The 19,168-nt window shown below is 39.7% G+C and overlaps 2 protein-coding genes, 1 long non-coding RNA gene and 2 pseudogenes across 9 annotated transcripts in view; 3 read left to right on the forward strand and 2 right to left on the reverse strand.

Moving 5' to 3' along the window:
• The first annotated feature begins 18 nt into the window (after positions 1-18).
• On the forward strand, positions 19-8,555 carry LOC111322163 (otolith matrix protein 1-like). 2 transcript variants are annotated; one of them, XM_088742863.1, is made up of 6 exons: positions 19-135; positions 1,608-1,683; positions 4,069-4,290; positions 4,941-5,213; positions 6,095-6,325; positions 6,679-8,555. In XM_088742863.1, the coding sequence occupies exons 2-6, from the start codon at positions 1,638-1,640 to the stop codon at positions 7,056-7,058; spliced, it is 1,152 nt and encodes a 383-aa protein (XP_088598989.1). In that variant the 5' UTR covers positions 19-135; positions 1,608-1,637; the 3' UTR covers positions 7,059-8,555. The 2 variants fall into 2 exon arrangements, with proteins under 2 accessions (XP_088598989.1, XP_022780954.2); XM_022925219.2 differs by lacking the exon at positions 19-135 and having other exon boundaries at positions 1,534-1,683.
• Positions 8,556-12,052: 3,497 nt separating this feature from the next.
• LOC111322160 (uncharacterized) lies at positions 12,053-16,947 on the reverse strand (annotated as a pseudogene). Its single transcript, XR_015994451.1, has 5 exons — positions 16,745-16,947; positions 16,417-16,616; positions 15,961-16,307; positions 14,861-15,811; positions 12,053-14,623 (listed from the first exon to the last, which is right to left on the reverse strand). The product of XR_015994451.1 is annotated as an uncharacterized LOC111322160 (transcript).
• Positions 12,541-17,662, forward strand: LOC111322164 (uncharacterized). 4 transcript variants are annotated; one of them, XR_015994454.1, is made up of 6 exons: positions 12,541-12,678; positions 14,353-14,463; positions 14,980-15,118; positions 16,104-16,238; positions 16,795-16,981; positions 17,335-17,662. It is a non-coding gene; the product is annotated as an uncharacterized LOC111322164 (long non-coding RNA). The 4 variants fall into 4 exon arrangements; XR_015994452.1 differs by having other exon boundaries at positions 16,104-16,981; XR_015994455.1 differs by lacking the exon at positions 16,104-16,238.
• LOC148717634 (uncharacterized) lies at positions 17,377-18,613 on the reverse strand (annotated as a pseudogene).
• Positions 18,614-18,702: 89 nt separating this feature from the next.
• LOC148717635 (uncharacterized) overlaps positions 18,703-19,168 on the forward strand; it is a 2,172-nt gene continuing 1,706 nt past the window's right edge. Inside the window, exons 1-2 of one of the 2 annotated variants that reach the window (XM_088742484.1) lie at positions 18,773-18,845; positions 19,134-19,168. The exon at positions 19,134-19,168 is cut by the window's right edge and continues 72 nt beyond it. The gene's annotated coding sequence lies outside the window, so the exon portion shown is untranslated. Of the gene's footprint in view, positions 18,846-19,133 lie in introns of both variants that reach the window. The other variant, XM_088742483.1, reaches the window with a different exon arrangement.

Consider the following 19,168-nt stretch of genomic DNA (forward strand, 5'->3'; position numbering starts at 1 on the left):
TGCCCACTTACTACCTGGGAGGTTATCTGTTCAAAAAATAGGAATACAGTGGTGTTGCATCACGTGTACGTTTAGCTACAACGCCTCCCAAACTCGTTTCTGGAACTCCTCCGGAGTTGTCCTTCTGGCCAGTAGGTAGGTCACATATATCCGAAATTTTTGTTTTGATATTTAGAGTGTTTTGGGATAGTTTGACTTGATAATATATGAAAACATTTAAGGTTTTTTTCTTAAACTTTATGATCCAGTAGACCTGAAAGAGCGACAATCCTTCTTTTGGGTCAATTATCAAGTTGAGCGGTTTCCTTCATGAATAATACGGCGTACGAAGCTACTCAAACTTGGATACGAATCGAATGCATTTGGGTACGAAACGACCGGGAAAACAACGTTTGATTCGCCAACAAAGAACATTTTGCTAAATTGAGTAATTTTCAGGAAATGTTTATTTTTTTTTAGATATTTAGAAAATTTAACAACAACAAACATATGAAACATATGTATGAACTGCGGAGAAAATTTAGTTGGATATCTAGAAAAAAATCGACAATTTCCGGAACATATTTGGGCGGTTTACTTAATATTTCTGTATAGGTATGCCGGTGCGACAGGGTTCTCAGTTGATTTGTGTCCTGTCAAATCATAGACCACATTCATAAATGGTTACCGTATAAATATTCTTTTTTTAAATTTAAATTAGCCCTTCTGGCCTCGGTTGAGATAATGTTTCTTTTGAATTTTGTACTGGAGAACGAGGCCAGTAGGGCTAATTTGAATGTAAACAAAAGAGTATTAATCAGGCAGCCATTTATGAAAGTGGTTTATGCCAATCCGCAAGCCTTTCTGCCTTTTTCTCTCACCGCTCGTTCAGTGTGGTTAGCGTACAAAAGTTTACGTCATTGACTGCACATCTTACAGGTCATCTATGAGAAAAAGAATTATTTGAAAATAAACACTACACAAAATTTTGATGACGGTGTAGAAATATGCCCTCTCCAGGTAGAAATTCAGAAATGTTGGTGGTAGCATCAGGGTCCATCAGGATACTTGCTGAGTCACTGACTGCGATGAAGTACTTTTTGTGCCTGAGTTTGCTGAAATTAGTTTGCAACCTCTTCGGTTCCCAAGGGTGGAATTTTGACCGACAATGGATTCCCAACAATAGGAGAAAATTGGTTTTGGGAAACCGTCAAAATGTCAAATTCCCCCGAGGTCACCCCCACACCCCTCCCCCATCCTTGGACAAATCTTCGTGAGTCAAGGGCCCAGAAACTGGTATAAATCAGGAGCCACCTGCAGAGATAAACATGAGGACTGAAACCCTAACCCTAACCCCTAATCCAGTTACCCAGTATGTGCTGAAAACCAAAGATTGAGAGAAATTTCTTGTTTACAATTCACAATAAAGATAATTTCTTTCGTGTCTCAGAGGATCTTCAGTTGAGTGCTCGACCAATCGTAATTTATTGTTCTTGCGCAATTGGCTGTCAGGTGGAAATTAAACCTCCCCCTGTGATGTCTCCAAGGATACTCCTTTTGTTAACTAGTGGCATGATATGTCAATCACAAGGAGCTAATATCAATTTGCTTTGCTTCCCCTGACACAGAAGTATACCTTCCTGCACTGCGTTTTCAACATGTTGGGACCACTCACCTTCCTCAGTGCTCTTGTTTTTGTGCTTGGTAAGTTGCTGTTTGAGAAACCCACAAGCGATTTTTTACTTTACATCTTATTAGATGTGGTTTTCTCGTGGGTATAAGTGTAAAAACGCGCAATTTGTTTGTATAAATTACGAATGCATCTGTGGTGATTTAAACGATACAGCAATACTGATAGCACGATGAAGAGGTTGATCAACCGACTGAGTTCGTTTTGTAATAACTGTAGCGCGCTAATTCAGATTTCTGTGTCTATCATTAGTAAATCTTGAACTAGATCAAACGTTTGAAAAGATTTCTTAGACACGCCACAGGATCAACAGCTATGCACACAAAGAATCGGCAACAAATTTCCTCGCCTTATTCGCTTATAAAATGCAGCCATAAATGTTTGACTCAAATTGGTCGAAAGCCATGATGCGAAGGAGAATCGTCGTGTTTAAGTAATGTACAGCATAACACACCCATAAAATACACCCATTTTGCACAAGCATGTGATCAAATGACACAAATCTCTTGCTGTTCGCCGTTCAAAGTTAGATGTAAGATATTGTGTTTCAGCGACTTCCGAATGGATGGAGTTTTAAAAAAAATCATTTTTACCCAGGCTCAATACAACCGTCTGGTTCGTGACTAAAACAATACCGCCGCAAAATATGTCGAAGTAAACAATAAGCAACTCTTTGAATAATACAAGTGAGCAAGCGAAGCGAGGCAGGCCCCTCACTAGGTAATGGCCCCCGGCCTCAAATTGTTTTAGAATACGTGTGGGAATGCATGAATGTGGCACTGAGGGATGTTTAAAAAATAACACAGTATGCAGATTGTCAGGAAGTTAGAGAGTACCACCACTTACAGTTTGTGCTGTTAACAATGCTAACAAACAAAAACAACAGAACAGTCTGGTAACTCCTGGCTAAATTTGGCACAGACCCCAAACCACAGCTTTGTTGTATTTTTCGGAGAGGCGGTTTCTTGTTTAATCGAGCCATAGTTAATAGAGTCCCCTCTATTAACTATCATCGAAATAATTTGGATATATCAACAAAGTTGAAATGGTAAATTAGCCACCGTAATGATTATAAAAGCTGACGTTTCGAGCGTCAGCCCTTCGTCGGAGCGAATGAAGAAAGGGCTAACGCTCGAAACGTCAGCTTTTATAATCATTACGGTGGCTAATTTACCATTTCAACTTTGTTGATATATCCAAATTATTTCGTTACTCCCACCGACGCAGCCCCAAACAGTTTCTTTCGAAACTATCAGCCTTTAACTATGATCGAGCCTAGCGCACAAGTAAAAATACATAATAAATTCGAAAGAGTTTTTTGTGTTCTGCTTATCATCTTCTTCGTTTTGCTGCCCAAAAATCTATGTCATGATTCTTTAAATTTCCCTAGCGGTCCAACACATCGTCTATTTAACTGATTTAAGAAGATAATTTCGCTGATGGGTCATACACCACTTTATGCAAATATGCTCGCCAAACTAAGAACTTGTAGCTGTTCATTGAGAGGTTTTTGAGAAGATGCTTTTTAAGAGTAATTTGCGCAATTTCACAAGAGCTTGGGCCGAGATTTTTCGAAATTAGTTGTTAGATTCAGTCTTAGGCGTGAATTTACGTTTTTCACGTTTTGACATCAACAACTGGTCGTAAATAATTTAAAGGGATGAAATTTTATACATACTATTAAAATACTTTATACTTGCCTTTACAATCGACAAATTTTACATGCGTAAAAATTTTCCACTTGAAAATGATGCGAAATCGTATGAAGACTGCACCTAGATGGGAACATAAAACATGTATACCTATTTTCAGCGAACAAATTTCGTCCGGTGACTACTAAGATGAATAGTTTCCTGAGAAACTTTTGAAAGAATGAAGACTCTAACTTCAAACAAGTTTACTGAAGCATTTTCTTCCCATTCTACTAACCTGTTATAAATTTTTAAAGTTGGCATATCTTGCTTTATCATATCGTAATTTATGCATTTATTTACCTACTTATCTATTTATCTAACTGCGTATTTTAGCGTCTACATTTACGTAAATTACCTCTTTACGTGCGTTGTGGCGTCATTAAGTCAAAATCTAGATGTGTGCATTGAAGGGTAAAGGTCGGGTAGAAGAAACCTTATTTAGCTGCATGGAAGCGGTGAAGAAATGCAAAAATGTGGACATTCGTTGATCCTCGATTCGCAGTCTTTTTCAGAGAAGGGCGGAAGACAACAGTCTAAGTTGTGAGAAGCAGGAGGGTGGGGTATGGAAGCGAGAGGTTCTCACCACTTCTCCCTACCCCCTCCCCCCTCAAAGTCTCCGCAGTCATTATAACAATCCCTCCTTCTCTCATCGTCATGAATCGTTGTTTCATTTATTTGTTTTATTTTGTTTTGTTTTTTTATTAGGTCATGGCGATGCTACCCATATGCGATGGTGCACAATCAAAGACCAAGAACAAAAAAAATGCCAAGATTTTGAAAAGGTGTTGATGAATATATCGAGCGAACGCAACATGACCTTGGAACCTAAATGCGTTCAAGGAAGTAATGCCATTGATTGCATGGAAAAGATCAAAAACGGAGAAGCTGATCTTATTACACTGGATGGAGGAGAAATATATGTGGCAGGTGTAGCAACGTTGGTGTACTTTGTAGAAAACTATCAAAATGTATTCTCAAACAATGAGTTCCAGGCTAGTATTCCTTTGCACGCAGGAAACTGTCAAGATTGTGTGCTTCTTTCATTGGTTGTGTAGATCACAATTTACCACAACAAAAGAATCGAAGAAAGCGGATAGATTCCATAGAGCAATGCAAATACGCAATTGTTAGTCTAGACTTGAAACGTGAGTAAGAACGAGAAGTGAAGCTAAGGTGGAGACGCATTTCGCGTACTTTGAAGCTCGCTTTATATGCAAAGGGTCGAAAATCTGGACATTATGCCTTTGACTTAACACCTGAAAACATATATAATCATTGTAATCATGAGTTCATATTGTGTTCTTTTTACTAATTCAATTTAGGCACTTTGAACGGCCCACCAAACTCTCTTCTCTACCCCACACCCCCTCCCCCTTCCCCTAACCACCAAATCTATCCATACTGCCAACATGTAGGGCTTGTTCTGGTAAAAGGCCTTACAACATTTTACTAGTTCCAATCTTTAAGTGCAAGACATAAAAGCCAAGTTATAGCCTACAGTTATAACTACAGTTTTCGTCTACTGACGGTGCTGTCAAGCTTCGTTCTGAATAATTCCGGTTAACTGTTTCTTTTAGGTAAAAACTACGATATGACTCCTGTGGTTGCGGAATCTTATGGAGAGCCGGTCGGTATAAGTTACTATGCTGTGGCGGTTGTTAAAAAGTCAGGTTCGGTCAAATCGATCGAGGATCTAAAAGGGAAGAAAACCTGTCACACAGGAGCAGGAAAAACAGCTGGTTGGGTTGTACCAATTGGTACTTTACTGTCTAAGAAGTACATGCCACAAGACTCTACCTGTAACCCGTACGTATCAGCTGGGAACTATTTCGCGAAAAGCTGTGTACCAAGTAAGTAGTGTTGGAAATTACTCCACCAGTCAAATGTGAAACAAAAAGCCACCGTAGCTTGCTCGCTTGCGATCTTCTGCGCTTCACCCCGAACACTTGTACTCAAAAAGTGTTAAGTCGAGCCAATTCAGTTTATCCGTGGCACTGACCAAAAGAATCTCATATTTCAAGAAACTCTTCAGAGGCACACGAGTGAATAAGCCCTTCTAATTAAAGCCGATGGCTTACGAGCAGGCCCTCAGGGTTAGCACTTCGAGTGGCACTTCGACGTTTTCTCGCCCGCTGGAAAATATGGAACCTTGAGCGACCCGAGTCGGAAAGAGGCCTGTCAGGAGTCTGGCACTGACATTAGTTAGATTAAGCACCGCGAAAACGGCGAACGCTGAACGCCGGTTAGCCGTTGTCGTTTGCCGTTCCACCCGCGATGTTTGTCTGTCTAAGCTTCCCGACGACACGGCAGAACAAATGTTCTCGATCGCCATTCATAAAGTAAGGTGATAAACGAAGCTTAGCTATAAAAGCAAGCGATCAAAATGTAGAAATAGTCGGTAAAAATGGGCAGCAAATACTCAAGTTTTCGCGTTCCCTACAAACGGGAAAAATGCCCTCCTCGAGTAGAAACGGCGCGGCGGCCGGTAAACGGCAAACGCGGGAAATGTCCGGTCCCGTGACCCTCTCTGCCGTTCGCGGGAAAAAATTACGCGGTGCTTAATCTCTCTATTATTAGTGCCAGACTCCCGTGAGGAAATGCACGTCTGGCAGCCCTTATAATGAGCTCGAGAGAGCCGGTACATATTAATGTCGTATATTTGCGACCTGATTATGATTTCATACCATGTTTTATAGTTTGTTATTTTCATTGTACATTTTTGTTTCACCAGGAGTGAAGGAAGCCAAAATTGATACCACGGGAAAGAATCCCAGAAACTTGTGTGAGCTATGCCCGATGGAATGCGATAAAGATGGAGAATATTCTGGTTACAGTGGGGCCTTTAAATGCTTGATGAATGATGTGGGGGAAGTGGCATTTGTAAAGCATACAACCGTAGCCAGCGAACCAAACGCAAAAGCAGATGATTACATGTACCTATGTTACAATGGAAATAATGGTGGTATGTACTCCCGAGTGTATGATTTCTTAAACTTAACCTGCCTACCCCTCCCTAGTGAAACACTTTAAAGATTTTATCTGATTTTTCAAACTCAGTTTCGATAATTCAAGCCATCAAACAAATTTCTTTTCTCAAAAGAGGTTCGAAAAAACCAATGCATGAAACTGGAGTCTTATTAAACTAGACTTCCAAAAAGCAGCATCGCGAAAAAGTCTCTCTGACAATTCTGAATCCTGAAGTTGGTCCTCGATTTTATTCTTGTCTTTTCATATCTTGCTGAATTCAACGAAAAATTTTGGTGCACGAATCATCAAGTCTGAAAAAAGAAGCCTTTTCTTTTTTTTTTCTTTTAGAAATCGGACAGCACGTGTCATGCAATCTTGCTAAAGTTCCCTCCCACGCAGTGATGACCAAAAAGGGACACAACAACAAAGCGACGTATGTCGATATTCTACTAGAAGCGTCAAGGAGCTATGGAAACGATTCAGGGGATGGGTTTAGGATGTTCGATTCATCGAGGTATGCTAATAAGAAGGACCTCCTGTTCAAAGATTCCACTGAAAAGCTGGTGGACGTCTCTGATAAATCCTATGAGGAGTTTCTTGGTGATGCGTACATGGGCGACGTCGCAGCGATCAGCGATTGTGTTTCAGCTGCTGAAAGTAAGAGGCCTTTCTTTGTTGGCTCTCTCCTATTTTCACTGCTAGCTCTGATGCTGCTCGTTCGAATGTAATTGACATGCTGGTTAACCCACGTTTGAGGTGAACTTTGCGAAAGTAAGATAACGAATCTTTCCCGGTCGTTGTTATGTGACAGGAAGGTCGTGTTCTATTGGGATCAATCGTTTCAATTGCAATCCCTTTATGGCTGAAACGCGGTGGCTCTTTTTAAATGTCATTGCCATGCTTCTCCGAATTCACAAGATCAAGGAAACAATTGCTGTTTTGTGGCGCGATCTTCGCTCATTTTAACGATTATTAATTCTACCTCCGTGGCTAGCCTAGCGAAAGAGCAGGAGTAAGTTATGTACAGCGAGCATCACAGCTAGGAACTTAAGCACGCGCTTGACCTCAATAAGCCCGCGAATATACCCTGCAAGCAGGCCCTCATTATTTGCGCTTTAACGCGAGCGTTTCTGCGCCCGCGGGAAAGTACAAGGTAACGCGAGTCGGCGAGGGGTCTGGCACTAAGTATTAGCGCCAGACCCCGAAAATCTCACGCCGTCTCGTTTCAAGTCTTCCCGCGCGAGCGGAGAAACGCGCGTCCCGCAGTTCTGGCTACTCGCATGCTACCATGAAAAAGATAGTGGTCGCTACCCAAGAGTTTCCATTGTTTCAAACTGGTTTGATTACGGTTGGAAAAGTTGATCACCCCACTTCAAACGGTTTTCTCCCAGTAGAAAAGGGGAAAACCTTTCTAACATAACCAACCGAAAACGATTGATCCAAATAGAATACGACCGAAAGCTTTTTGTTAAGTTTTCATGTCGTCTTGGTTCATTCTAAACAGAATAAGCAAGGCCGACACCAAAAAGCAACAACATTTTTCCAGAGGTTCAACACGGGTTGGCCTCGTTTGTGCGCAGGCATTTTATACAACGTCACGCTACAAACCGGTTATAGCCATTGCAAGACGTGGACATTGCGTGACAAGTTGAGAATGGCTGTAAGCAAATTGAAGGAGGCAACAAATTCGTGGATTTTTTGAGAAGTATAAAGCTAAGTGAGCGTCGGATGTAGTTTCCTGTCATCATTCTTAAAAAGAATAGACGAAACTACTTGTCATCCGATTGCAAAGCAATTAATGAAGGTATATAATAATAAGGAGAAAAAAGAGCAGGTTTTATTAACTTGTTTCATTCCAAAAAGGAATAAATAAGGTATAAATTGTATAAGTATAGGAGAGGGGAAATTAAGTTTATTGTTTCATTCGGGAAAGAATAAACAAAGCTTATTTTTCTATGGCAGCAATACAAGTGGATGTTGGTCTTCTCTTTTTAAAAAATGAGCTTTTTGTTTCATTAGGAAAAGAATAAACAAAAGTAGCTAATTTTGTTGTTGAGCAAACTCGTGTAGTTGATGTTTAGAGAAAATTTTCTTGGACCGTTTCATCCGTAAAGGATAAACTATGCTAACTTTTTTCTCTAAAAGGAGTGATAAGTGTGTATGTTTAAAGAAAAATTCAGTTTTGTTTGTTTCATTCTGAAAGAGAATAAACAAAGTTAAACTCACGTCATTTGTCCTATTCCTTGACTGGTAAGTCATTCCTACTCTAAAATGATGCTGGGTGACCGCCTTGGGGGGGGGGGGGGGGGAAGGGCGTAAAGGCTGGCCAAATAGGACCAGGAGCCGTTGACATTTAGTACTGAATGTACTGTACTGTTTGATTGACAATATCTTCTGTGATCCCAATCGGTAAGCCAAAAGAATCCACTCGTTGCGTTCCCAGTGCGTACAGGTGGCAGAAGTTGGTGAAGAAACGTGCTTAAGGGACCAACCATTTTTATCACAATTTGTTTATGTCTTAACACGGTTAGGGATTGTAAAGATTAACCTCACCAAGTTTCAAATTTGCCTGACAATAGACGACACCATTTTCAGAACAACTCGGTAACCTAACATTGTGTGTAAAACCACAAGGGGCGGTTTCAAAACGGCTGCTGCCCTGGCATGGATATCGGCAAAATCTCTAGTCCAGTTTAGGATAGCTCGTGAATATTTTTAAAAGAAATCTCAAAGAGACGAAAAAAAATACGGATTTGAGACTTAGTTGCGACACAGGAACAATCGGCTAGAATACGTGTATACGAGAGCAACTAGCAAGGCTAATGAAGTTTGGAGTTTATTGAAGCTTAATAAGAAGAAAGCTTAATAGGAAATTACAAATCAATCTAATTAATTTAATTAATCTAATTATTATTGATCTAATTTACACTTTCATGTTCATGAAGACCGTTCACGCCCGCAAATAGCAGGAGCTAGTCGAGGCGGGCGAGAATTAGAGGTACAGCAGTGGTGATAGAGTACAAATAAAGCTTAAACATAAATTAATAACATTTCCAGAAAAAGACAGCCACTTAAAACTCGTATATACAACTGCATCATTAAACATAAGAAAATAGTAACACTACAATGTAGAATATAAATTATAAAGCCAGTTTATAATTAGTAATTTTTTGAAATAGAAGGGGCGATTCAACATAGTAATCCTCAGCCTCTAGGAACGAAAATAACATTTCCTTGAAGAGGTTTTTGAAAGCTCTCTTCGGGAGTTGACGAAGAGCATCGCAACTGGAGTTCCAAAGTTTAGTTCCGAATCTAGCAAAAGAGCTCTGGCTTTGATTCAGTCTCGATGGATTAATATAAAAATTGCCGAAAGGAGTGAGAACCTCGTATCGTGATTATGCTTTTCAGTAGGTTTAATGAAAAGATTACTGATGTTAGTAGGTACAGTTAGACATGAGACGTCAAACATAATTGAGGAAACTGATTCAACGTATAACATATTTATGGGGAGGATTTTTGAAGAGATAAATAAAGGTACCGCATGTGCTCTGGGTTCAGAAAAATATATCAGCCGAAGAACACGTTATTGTAGGACGAGGATTTTATGTAAATGGGATTTAGCAGCTTGGCTCAAAACAGCCACTCCATAGGATAGGTAAGGGAGGATCAAAGAGCGATAAATAGTTAATAGAGTGGTTAAAGGTTAGTCTCCCTCGCAGCCGTTTCTGTTTGAAATCTCAACCTGGTTAGTGTCCTAAAATCATATGTATGGTTTCTGGAGCCAGCCTCGTTCCCGTTAGTCTCCCTCGCAGCCGTTTTTAGTCTCGTCACGCAACGCTCCTCCCCACACGTTTGTGGGGAGGAGTGAAATTTCCAACTCGAATGACTATCCAATAAGACACCTAAATATTTTATATGAACCTTACATTCAAGAGAGGTAAAAGAATGATTACTATTATCAAACATTTCAATATTGACTGTAAGGTCCAGTTTACGTTGCCAACGTAAACTGGACCTTACAGTCAATATTGAAATGTAAAGACGAAAAATGACAAAGTTAGATTTTTTAGCATTTAAAGTTAGTTTATTTGCATTGAGCCACTCAGAAACTTTGACCAATTCACTATTGACCGTTGCTTCAAGGGTCTTGAGATTTTTATCGGCATACAACAAATTTATGTCATCTGCATAAAGATAAAACGAAATTTCGAAGAGGAGTGATGAAAATCATTAATATAAATTAAGAATAATAAAGGGCCAAGAACAGAGCCTTGAGGGACACCACACGAGGTCTTATTAATGTTGGATAGATTAGAATCTAATTCAGTCACTTGTGTACGACCATGGTTAGTAGAGGGGCCAGTCCCCTCTACTAACTATGGTACGACCAAGAAGGCACGAGGAAAACCAGTCATTAATGATGCCCATGATACAATAATGGTCAAGTTTTTTTAGTAAGATTGAATGGTTAACGGTATCAAAGGCTTTTTTTAGATCTAAAATTTTTGGCAAAAGGACAACTTTCTGTTTGAAATCTCAACCTGGTTAGTGTCCTAAAATCATATGTATGGTTTCTGAAACTAGCCTCGTTCCCGTGGCCTTTCCCTTTATTTGGGACTAGGGCGAAGTTGTTCTGGAACACATGATCATTAACAGTATCCTTGACAAGTTCCCAGTCTCTCGTCGAAATGTTCAGCAGGCAACCGTGGACGATACTGACTCTTGTACGTTGGATCAGCGATGATCTGATCGGCCCAAAATAACGAATATGAAATATAAATATAGAGGCAAGACCGATACAACGTAGATAAGTAAATTTTAAGAAGGAGCACTATATTTCGGCTGGCCAAACCAGCCTTCTTCAGGTGCAGTGGGAATTCACAGAGAATTGGGGTGATGCTTCATAGATAGCTGTATGATGTAACAGCGGAAATATGTAAAACTAATTTGATTGACAATGAGATAACAATAAAAATAGAAATAGTGAGCAAAAATAGAAATGAAGTAAGGTAAATTGGATAAATAACTAGAAACTAATACATTTAGATAAGGTTTTTAGTGTCACAGGTCAAGTGAGATTTAATGGGACGTGTTTCGCCGGTAGAAAAAAGGTATAGTTAGTAAGACCGTCAGATATGTGGGGGCAAGTAGCGCAGTTTCTACCACAACGGAAATCCCCCAACCTTCGCGACACATTAGTAACAGCCAAACACCCCTCTAATTCTACCACTTCCCATCCTCAACTCCCCCCCGGCTCTTTCTGTTGTGGTAGAAACTGCGCTACTTGCCCCTACATCTCTGACGGTCTTACTAACTATAACTTTTTTCTACCGGCGAAACACGTCCCATTAAATCTCATTTGACCTGTGACACTTAAAACCTTATCTACTTAATTCATTGTAACCGCTGTAACTTACAATACAGAGGAGAAACTAGACGACGTTTAAAAGACCGTTTTAATGAACACCGCCGTATCATTGATAAACGTAACTCTAAATCTAAACCTACTACAGCGGCAGAACACTTCATTTCCTCTCCTAACCACTCTGCTAACAACATGGAGCTAATCGCCATCGAAAAAGTGTTTTCCAAGAGAGACTCGATACACAAGGCCAGGGAAGCTTTTTTAATTTCAAGAGGCAACACTATTTATCCAGATGGCCTTAACGCTCGCGAAGAAATGTATTAGTTTCTAGTTATTTATCCAATTTACCTTACTTCATTTCTTTTTTTGCTCACTATTTCTATTTTTATTGTTATCTCATTGTCAATCAAATTAGTTTTACATATTTCCGCTGTTACATCATACAGCTATCTATGAAGCATCACCCCAATTCTCTGTTAATTCCCACTGCACCTGAAGAAGGCTGGTTTGGCCAGCCGAAATATAGTGCTCCGTCTTTAAATTTACTTATCTAGGTTGTATCGGTCCCGTCGAAAGGCGTCCAGGGCTAAATAACGTCTGCGCATGTGCGAGATGTCATTTCAACAAGATCAAAATTTCGGCGCGAACGTGATGCGTGGTTCTTTCGTGTTCAGTTGAAATAACGACAAGAAAGGAACAGAAAATCTTCCATTATTTTTGTACCTAAACACAAATATCTCCTTTTTATGCTTTGGAAAATGAAAATTTGAACAATCCGAAGTTTTTCCCCAAAGAAATGCCGAGAAATACGAGAAAACTTGTCGTTAACGCGGTAAATATTCTGAGCTTTGGAGACGCCTTTGGATTCAACCGCCACGACGCGTTCTTCGTTTCGATTTACACTCGTCTGCTTCGTTTGAGAAAGAAATGATGTTTGGGAAACATTGATGGCAACATGAGAGTTTGGAAAAGTGTCGCCAGAGGTGAGTATTACGATCTTAATTTGGATATATCAACAAAGTTGAAATGGTAAATTGGCCACCGTAATGATTACAAAAGCTGACGTTTCGAGCGTTAGCCCTCCGTCGGAGCGAATAGAGGAATCGTGGGTTGTGTGTGCTTTTAAAGGCACGATCTTAGTTTGTTTTGTAATCAAAACGGCAACTTTCTTGCGCTAGTCGTAAGTTAATATTTATGTGAATACAAACGCTCTGTGTTGTCGTGAAACATGAATGGCCACCACCTGCATGCACTCGTAAGCTGATTCGCAAAACTTAAAGCTAACAAAAATGCTTTCCCAAGGAACGTATTGTTGGCTACGTGTACCTATACCCCTGCACAGTACTATTTTTTACTAAGTTTGCTTATCTTACTCGATCGATAAATTCCATTATTTGAATGAGACACATGTCACTGTCCCTAAATGGAAGCCGCGGGTTTCGCCCATAAAGCGTTTCGCCCAGACCTAGCCTCCTTTCGCCCAAACCTATAATGGGTATAGGTCTGGGTAAAGAACTGGCTACATAGAATAAGAATCTCTGATCCGACTAGAATTATTTCTCACAAGAGAGGTCGAGATTCGTAAGCTTACTTTGTCTCGATTATCGGGGAATAAAAAACGTTTCCAGCGTTGCGGTGGCCAATTTACAATTTCAACTTAGTTATATAACAAAATTACCCGACTAGATTTAATTACTTCTACTTGTGGGCGAAACCATTCTCGTTCTGGGCGAAACGATGTGGACGAAACTCGTTATGGGCGAAACTCGGTATAACCCTAAATTATGAAGTATGTTGTTAATTGTCTTAAACCATAAAAGCAATTCAAACGCTGCATCGCTTGGGGCCATTGCTGTCAAACACTGTTATTCCATTCTGTGTTCGGATGAATTTCACTGTTTTGCCATTGATAATGAAGATACATGCCGTCTTGGAATTGTTCAGCTGGGCTTGGTTTAGTAGTACGACAGGCTTGCTGCTGGAGTCTGCTCTCTGATGATACTGGCTGGCAACTCTATAGAGACTTCAATGCTTTCAAGAGCTTTTGTCTGCTCCATTTTAGTTGCTGCTTCCTGTACACCATACAGCTGCCCACCAGTTTCCTGCAGCCTTGTCATAAAATTAGTTGCCAAGCATGCTAGCTGCTAGAACTCTTGAAATCCAGGTGTTGCTTAGGGGCCTGCTGCTGTCCAGAGGTTCGGGCGAGCTAAAGTATAATTTACTGTATATGAGGGCAATAAATGTGCATGCATTACTGTCTTGTCGGCCAATTAAAGTTGATTGTGAATATTCAGGTGGGAAATGCCAGCTTGTAATTCTGTTGGACTTGGTATGACTTATAGATAGTTGCTGGACAATGGAGCTAGTTTGGACCACTGAGGACTGAGATTGGGTGTGTGCATATGAGGCTTGAGCATTAGGGTGTTGTGGTTGATCAATCTCTCCAATAGCTGAGAGGCTGCTATTGACTTTCTGTTCCCAGAGTCCAGAGGTGTAGTACTGCTCTGCAGTTGCATTTCCTGTTTTACTGTTCACCACAGTTGCTGTGTCATCTTCAGTTTTGGGGTCATTTGATTCACCATCTGATTCTGTACCTCCATTTTTCAACAGTCCTTCATTAAACTGAGAGACTTTTTTCTTTATCAATTGTTCCAAAGGTTCTTTGCATATACTACAGCAGCCATGACTTGATAAACAGGACACATGGAACGTGTGGTAACAGGCAAGGCGAACAAAGTTACCACCATAATGATTGTTGTTGCAGTCAGGTAAGTCACAGCAAACTTGTGGATTTGGCTCTTTTCCCAGGGTTTTACTTAGGTTGTAAGACAGCGGAAAACACTTGGTTTCAGCTTTGATACCATGTGATGGAAAATTGAACTTTGGCCAACTTTTAGCTTTACTGTTACTTTAACAATCAGTTGGAATCTGGAATACACAAGAATAAATTCCTCTTTTAGGACAGTATTTGTGAAACCATGTTTTGATTATTACAAGGGTTCATTTGTTATTGGATCTCTTATTATCAAATTCTAGACTTGCTTTGAACAATTTCATATGAAGTTACAAAGTGCATTTTTACCATTTTGTCACATTTTTGTGAGACTTTTTTCATCTTTCATTCCCAGCAGACCCTTTGCATTTAAAATTAGTGATACTGAACACATGGGCTTTCTTGGTGTTTTTTGCTATTTCTGAAAACAATTGTAGGCTAAATTGTGCTGGTTTGCCCGCAGTCTGCCAGAAGTTAAAATTTGATTTTCCTCTCGTGTAATCTGGCACAGATGCTCCACAAAAGGTGGTCAGAAATCCAGTTGATGCTATGGTGTTTGCTACCCTCTCAATGTTAGAAGAGTTGTCATGGCTTTGAGTGTGGGCATGTAGCATAGAATGCCATATCTCGATCTTTTTTTCAACAAATAGGTAAAGACAGTGCTGTTTGCATTTCCAGTAGTCAGGAAGAAAGTTCTTTTGGTAATCAGAGTCACTAAGAAAAGAAAGTGTTGATTTGTCGTAATGCTGTCTGCACCAAATGTTAAAAAGAATGGCCATCTGTGCCATCACAGACATATATAGCTCTAAATTTCCTGTTCTGAAAATTTGGTATTGGTAGTAAACCAGTGGAACAACATCCTCCAGTAGGGAAAGAGTGGAAACAAACTCGTGACTCTTGCATAAATTAAACTTCTTTAGCACTTGTTCACATACCATAAGCCAGCCAAGTAAAGCTGCTATAACACATAATGACGATTGGTATGGACGTGGCTTTTTGGGTAACAAACCTCGAAATAAATATGAGAACAGTTTGTCAAAGAAATGCTTAAAGATGATTACAGCATCCTCCACAGCATTTAAGGCAACGTGGAATTGGCCTTGTTCTGGTATTAGTGAGGTGTACTTTCCAGTGGAGTTGTTAGCTATTAGTTTTTTAGGAATATATAAACCAGGCCAGTCTGTGGGGATGGGAAAAAGATTTCTCTCCAGATAATTGTTCACATCGGGATACTTATAGACTCTTTGTAATTCTTGAGACTTTTCAAGTCTTGCTCACACTCCTCTAAAAGCTGACAGGATTGTAAGCTTTCAATATCTTCATCACATTGCTGATGGTACGCCCTAGGAAACATGTAAAATAGTCATTTAAATAATAATATTGCATGTATGAATTCACAGATTTGCATGTCTTCCTTACATACTTTGTGCTCTAGATTTTCCAGTCAATGCTATTTTAATGGCAGGCTTAGAATAATGAAGAAATGTATTACCTAAAATTTTGCACCAAATTATGGAAATTCCCTGGATTTAGATTTTTCATTTGTGCTGGAAGTTGATCGATGAAGTGATTTTTCATGTCTTTGAGACCTCTGTTGATGTGTAATAATACAGCAGAACTGTCTGCTCCTCCAAGGTACATCTTGTCTTCTCCCCTGATGTTTACTTTGACTTGTTGATGTGGGCTGACATTGGTTCTCTTTACTGCTGGGATGTGTGGATGTATGTCTAGCATAGCGGAGGCCATGTGTGCAATCTTGGTTTTTTGTAGGTCAGTTGGAACATGTTTGCTGTGGATATTGTGATAATCATCCAGAAGGTTTATCATGAAGCAGTCAAGCTGAAAAATGAAAATGTGTTTAATTATATTTTGTTGCATGGTCCTTATTCTTGAAACCTAAGTATGTGTAACTGTGTGTATCAATGTTGTGTCTTGTGTATTTACATACAGCATTAACTTGTTGTAGTTGTTTGGTAACATGATCACTGTGGGTCTTGGCCATATCTGTCTTCATGTTCTGGATGGTTCTGGGATTAACTGAGAAGCCTAGCACTGGTCCAGGAGACAATTCCTGATCCCTGTAATGATAATCCACCAAGCGATGTGTACAAACCACTGTCCTTTTGCAGCTGGCATGTCTTCTTTGACCTGTAATTTTTATAATAAATAATTTATACCTCTACATGGTATATCATGTGGCTTTAAAAACTTTTACTCAATGTATTCTATTAACAACTCTGCACTTGTCTGGGAACGAGCCCAGTAAAACCACAAACCTAAAGTATGATAGAATGTGTAACAGTGAAACTGTTCTTTGCCTTTGTAGGAACACCCTATCAGGCAATACTCTGTTGTCATCTCTTGTTATTGACCTCAGTAGAAGATCGAAAAGCCTAGGAGCATTCTTCTCACAAAAGTCCCTCATCACAGCTGGCTCGTAGAGTTGTACCTCTGGTCTGCTTTCATAGTATTTGAACATAGCAGTCTGGAACTGAGTGACCAACCGGTCAAAGGTAAGGTCTACAAAATATAATGTATAATATAATGTTTATTAAAAGCTTTTGCACTGCTGTATGTGATTTAACCCTTATTTGAATGTAAGAATCATTTCTAATAATTCATAACAATTTTTTAAATATTAATGAAGTGTAGGATGATGTGGAGGGAGTGTTTAATCAGAGAATCATTTTATTTTAGATTTATATGACTATCATACCTGCATGTGTCCTCTTGTTGCAGTGCCTCCTCAGAGTTATTTACTTTTAATTAGTAAATACATTACACAAACATTACATATGCTATGCTACAGAAATAGTAAGTTTGTGGGAAGTTGTTTACATAAATATGTCATTTCCTTATTTTGCAGTGTTTTGTCAAGTTGACTGGCCATGCTTTGTGAAGGACTCTCCTAAGAAAATTCATACCAAAACATCACCATGTCATTTATTATGACAATTTTTATAATTAGAAATTGATTCTTATAATATTATTTTATGTTCATGTACCTGTCTGCCATCAAATGATTGAGTACTGGTTGGAGAAGATGTAGATGCCTTAGTGTTTCTCTGAAAAGTAAGGAGCAGATACATGATAAAATATTTTGGTATAGTTCTGGAATGATTTTTTATGATAACAGAATAGCTATTATGCAGTTTTTTGGTGGGCCAAATTGGCAAATAAACAAACAAACAAAATATGGCTCCAGCCTTTTTTATGTGTGTGGGACTGGTATTTCATTTTCAGGGGCACCAAATATTTAGTGCTTTTGCAATTATATCTATAATCTCAATGTTGCTTAAACAACATTAGGCAAAAATAAGCACTGCACTTACTTGTACTGGTGGAACATAATCTGGTTCATTGCAGAAAACACTATCAGCAATTGTAGAACACTTGTTGCACCATCGGGTTCCAGGCCGGTAAGTGGGGACATTAGCTCCAACCCGGTAGAACCGCCTCGGGACTTTTTCTCTTGGACAGCTCTTTGGAGTGCTCCAAGAGGGGACACTAGTAATATTCATTGGCTTCCCGAGTTGCTCTAATCCAATGCCGAGTGCAAGCCCAGCAATTTAAATTTCCGTCCACAAACCGAGCAATGGCCTCGTCAAACCGCCTCAATCGTGTTCTCTTAATAAACCAGGAAGTCCGCTCATTGGGCTTTATATGGGAACTAAAGAACAATAGGATGGACGCCGATAACATCCAAAACACCGCGTAAGATATCATCTGCTAAGTCTTCGATAAATCGATCGTGTTAACGCGCTGTTTTCACAAAGTATACAACCCTTAAACCTCAGTGTACAAAAGTACGATTTTCGCTATTGCATAAATAGCGCTCTCTACTACGAGGATCGTGCATTACACGTATCTATAACCGCAGTTCAAAAAAAAATATATGAACTTCATATACTCATCGTAACCAAAAGTGTATGTGCTGGTCAATGAACGAGGGAAGTAGCGCAAAGATTTCTTTCTACCGTTTTCAGTTTGGCGCTACCTTTTCACCAAAAACCTGGCACTATACGAAACTTTTTAAAAACGCCGCCATTTTTTTCGAAGTTTGTTATGGTGCCCAGGCCATTGGCTTCAGCGCGAGCCAAGAGATCTGGCACATGCGCAGACGTTATTCAGCCCTGTTGTCAAAGAGTGGTCAAACAATCGCAACGAAGGGGGATGATGGGAGCCCATTCGTGACCTTCGATAATTATTAGAGACCTTACGCAACAGGACGGCAGAAGAGAGAGGACGGCAAAAGATGATCATGTGACGCGCGTGACAACCTGATTCGTGAGCAGTTTGACACATTTCCGGTTTGTGACTGCCGTCCTCTCGACGTTCACGACGTGAAAACAATGCGACTGAGGTTGTGAGGAAAACGTGAGTATTTTTATACTTTAATCTTTATCTAAACTTTCTTTTCTTTCGGGTAGAACATAGAAACATATCATTTCTTTAGTTATCAGCCTCTGAGTCTGGTGAAATATTTTTTTTAGACACGGAAACCAAGCAAGCTCGTTACATTGTACCGATTGTAAAAACAAAATGAAAACGTCCTCGTATTTGTTGCCGGATTCTTCAACTGTTTGCTTCCGAAAAAATAAATAAAGTTGAACGATACTTTCCCAAAACTTATCAATTAGTCTTCTGCTGTTTGTTGTTTTCCAGGCCGAGCTATGCAACGTTTAGACTGGACGGTTTTT

The sequence above is a fragment of the Stylophora pistillata genome, chromosome 13 (assembly GCF_964205215.1).
Source record: "Stylophora pistillata chromosome 13, jaStyPist1.2, whole genome shotgun sequence".
Lineage (NCBI taxonomy): Eukaryota > Metazoa > Cnidaria > Anthozoa > Scleractinia > Pocilloporidae > Stylophora > Stylophora pistillata.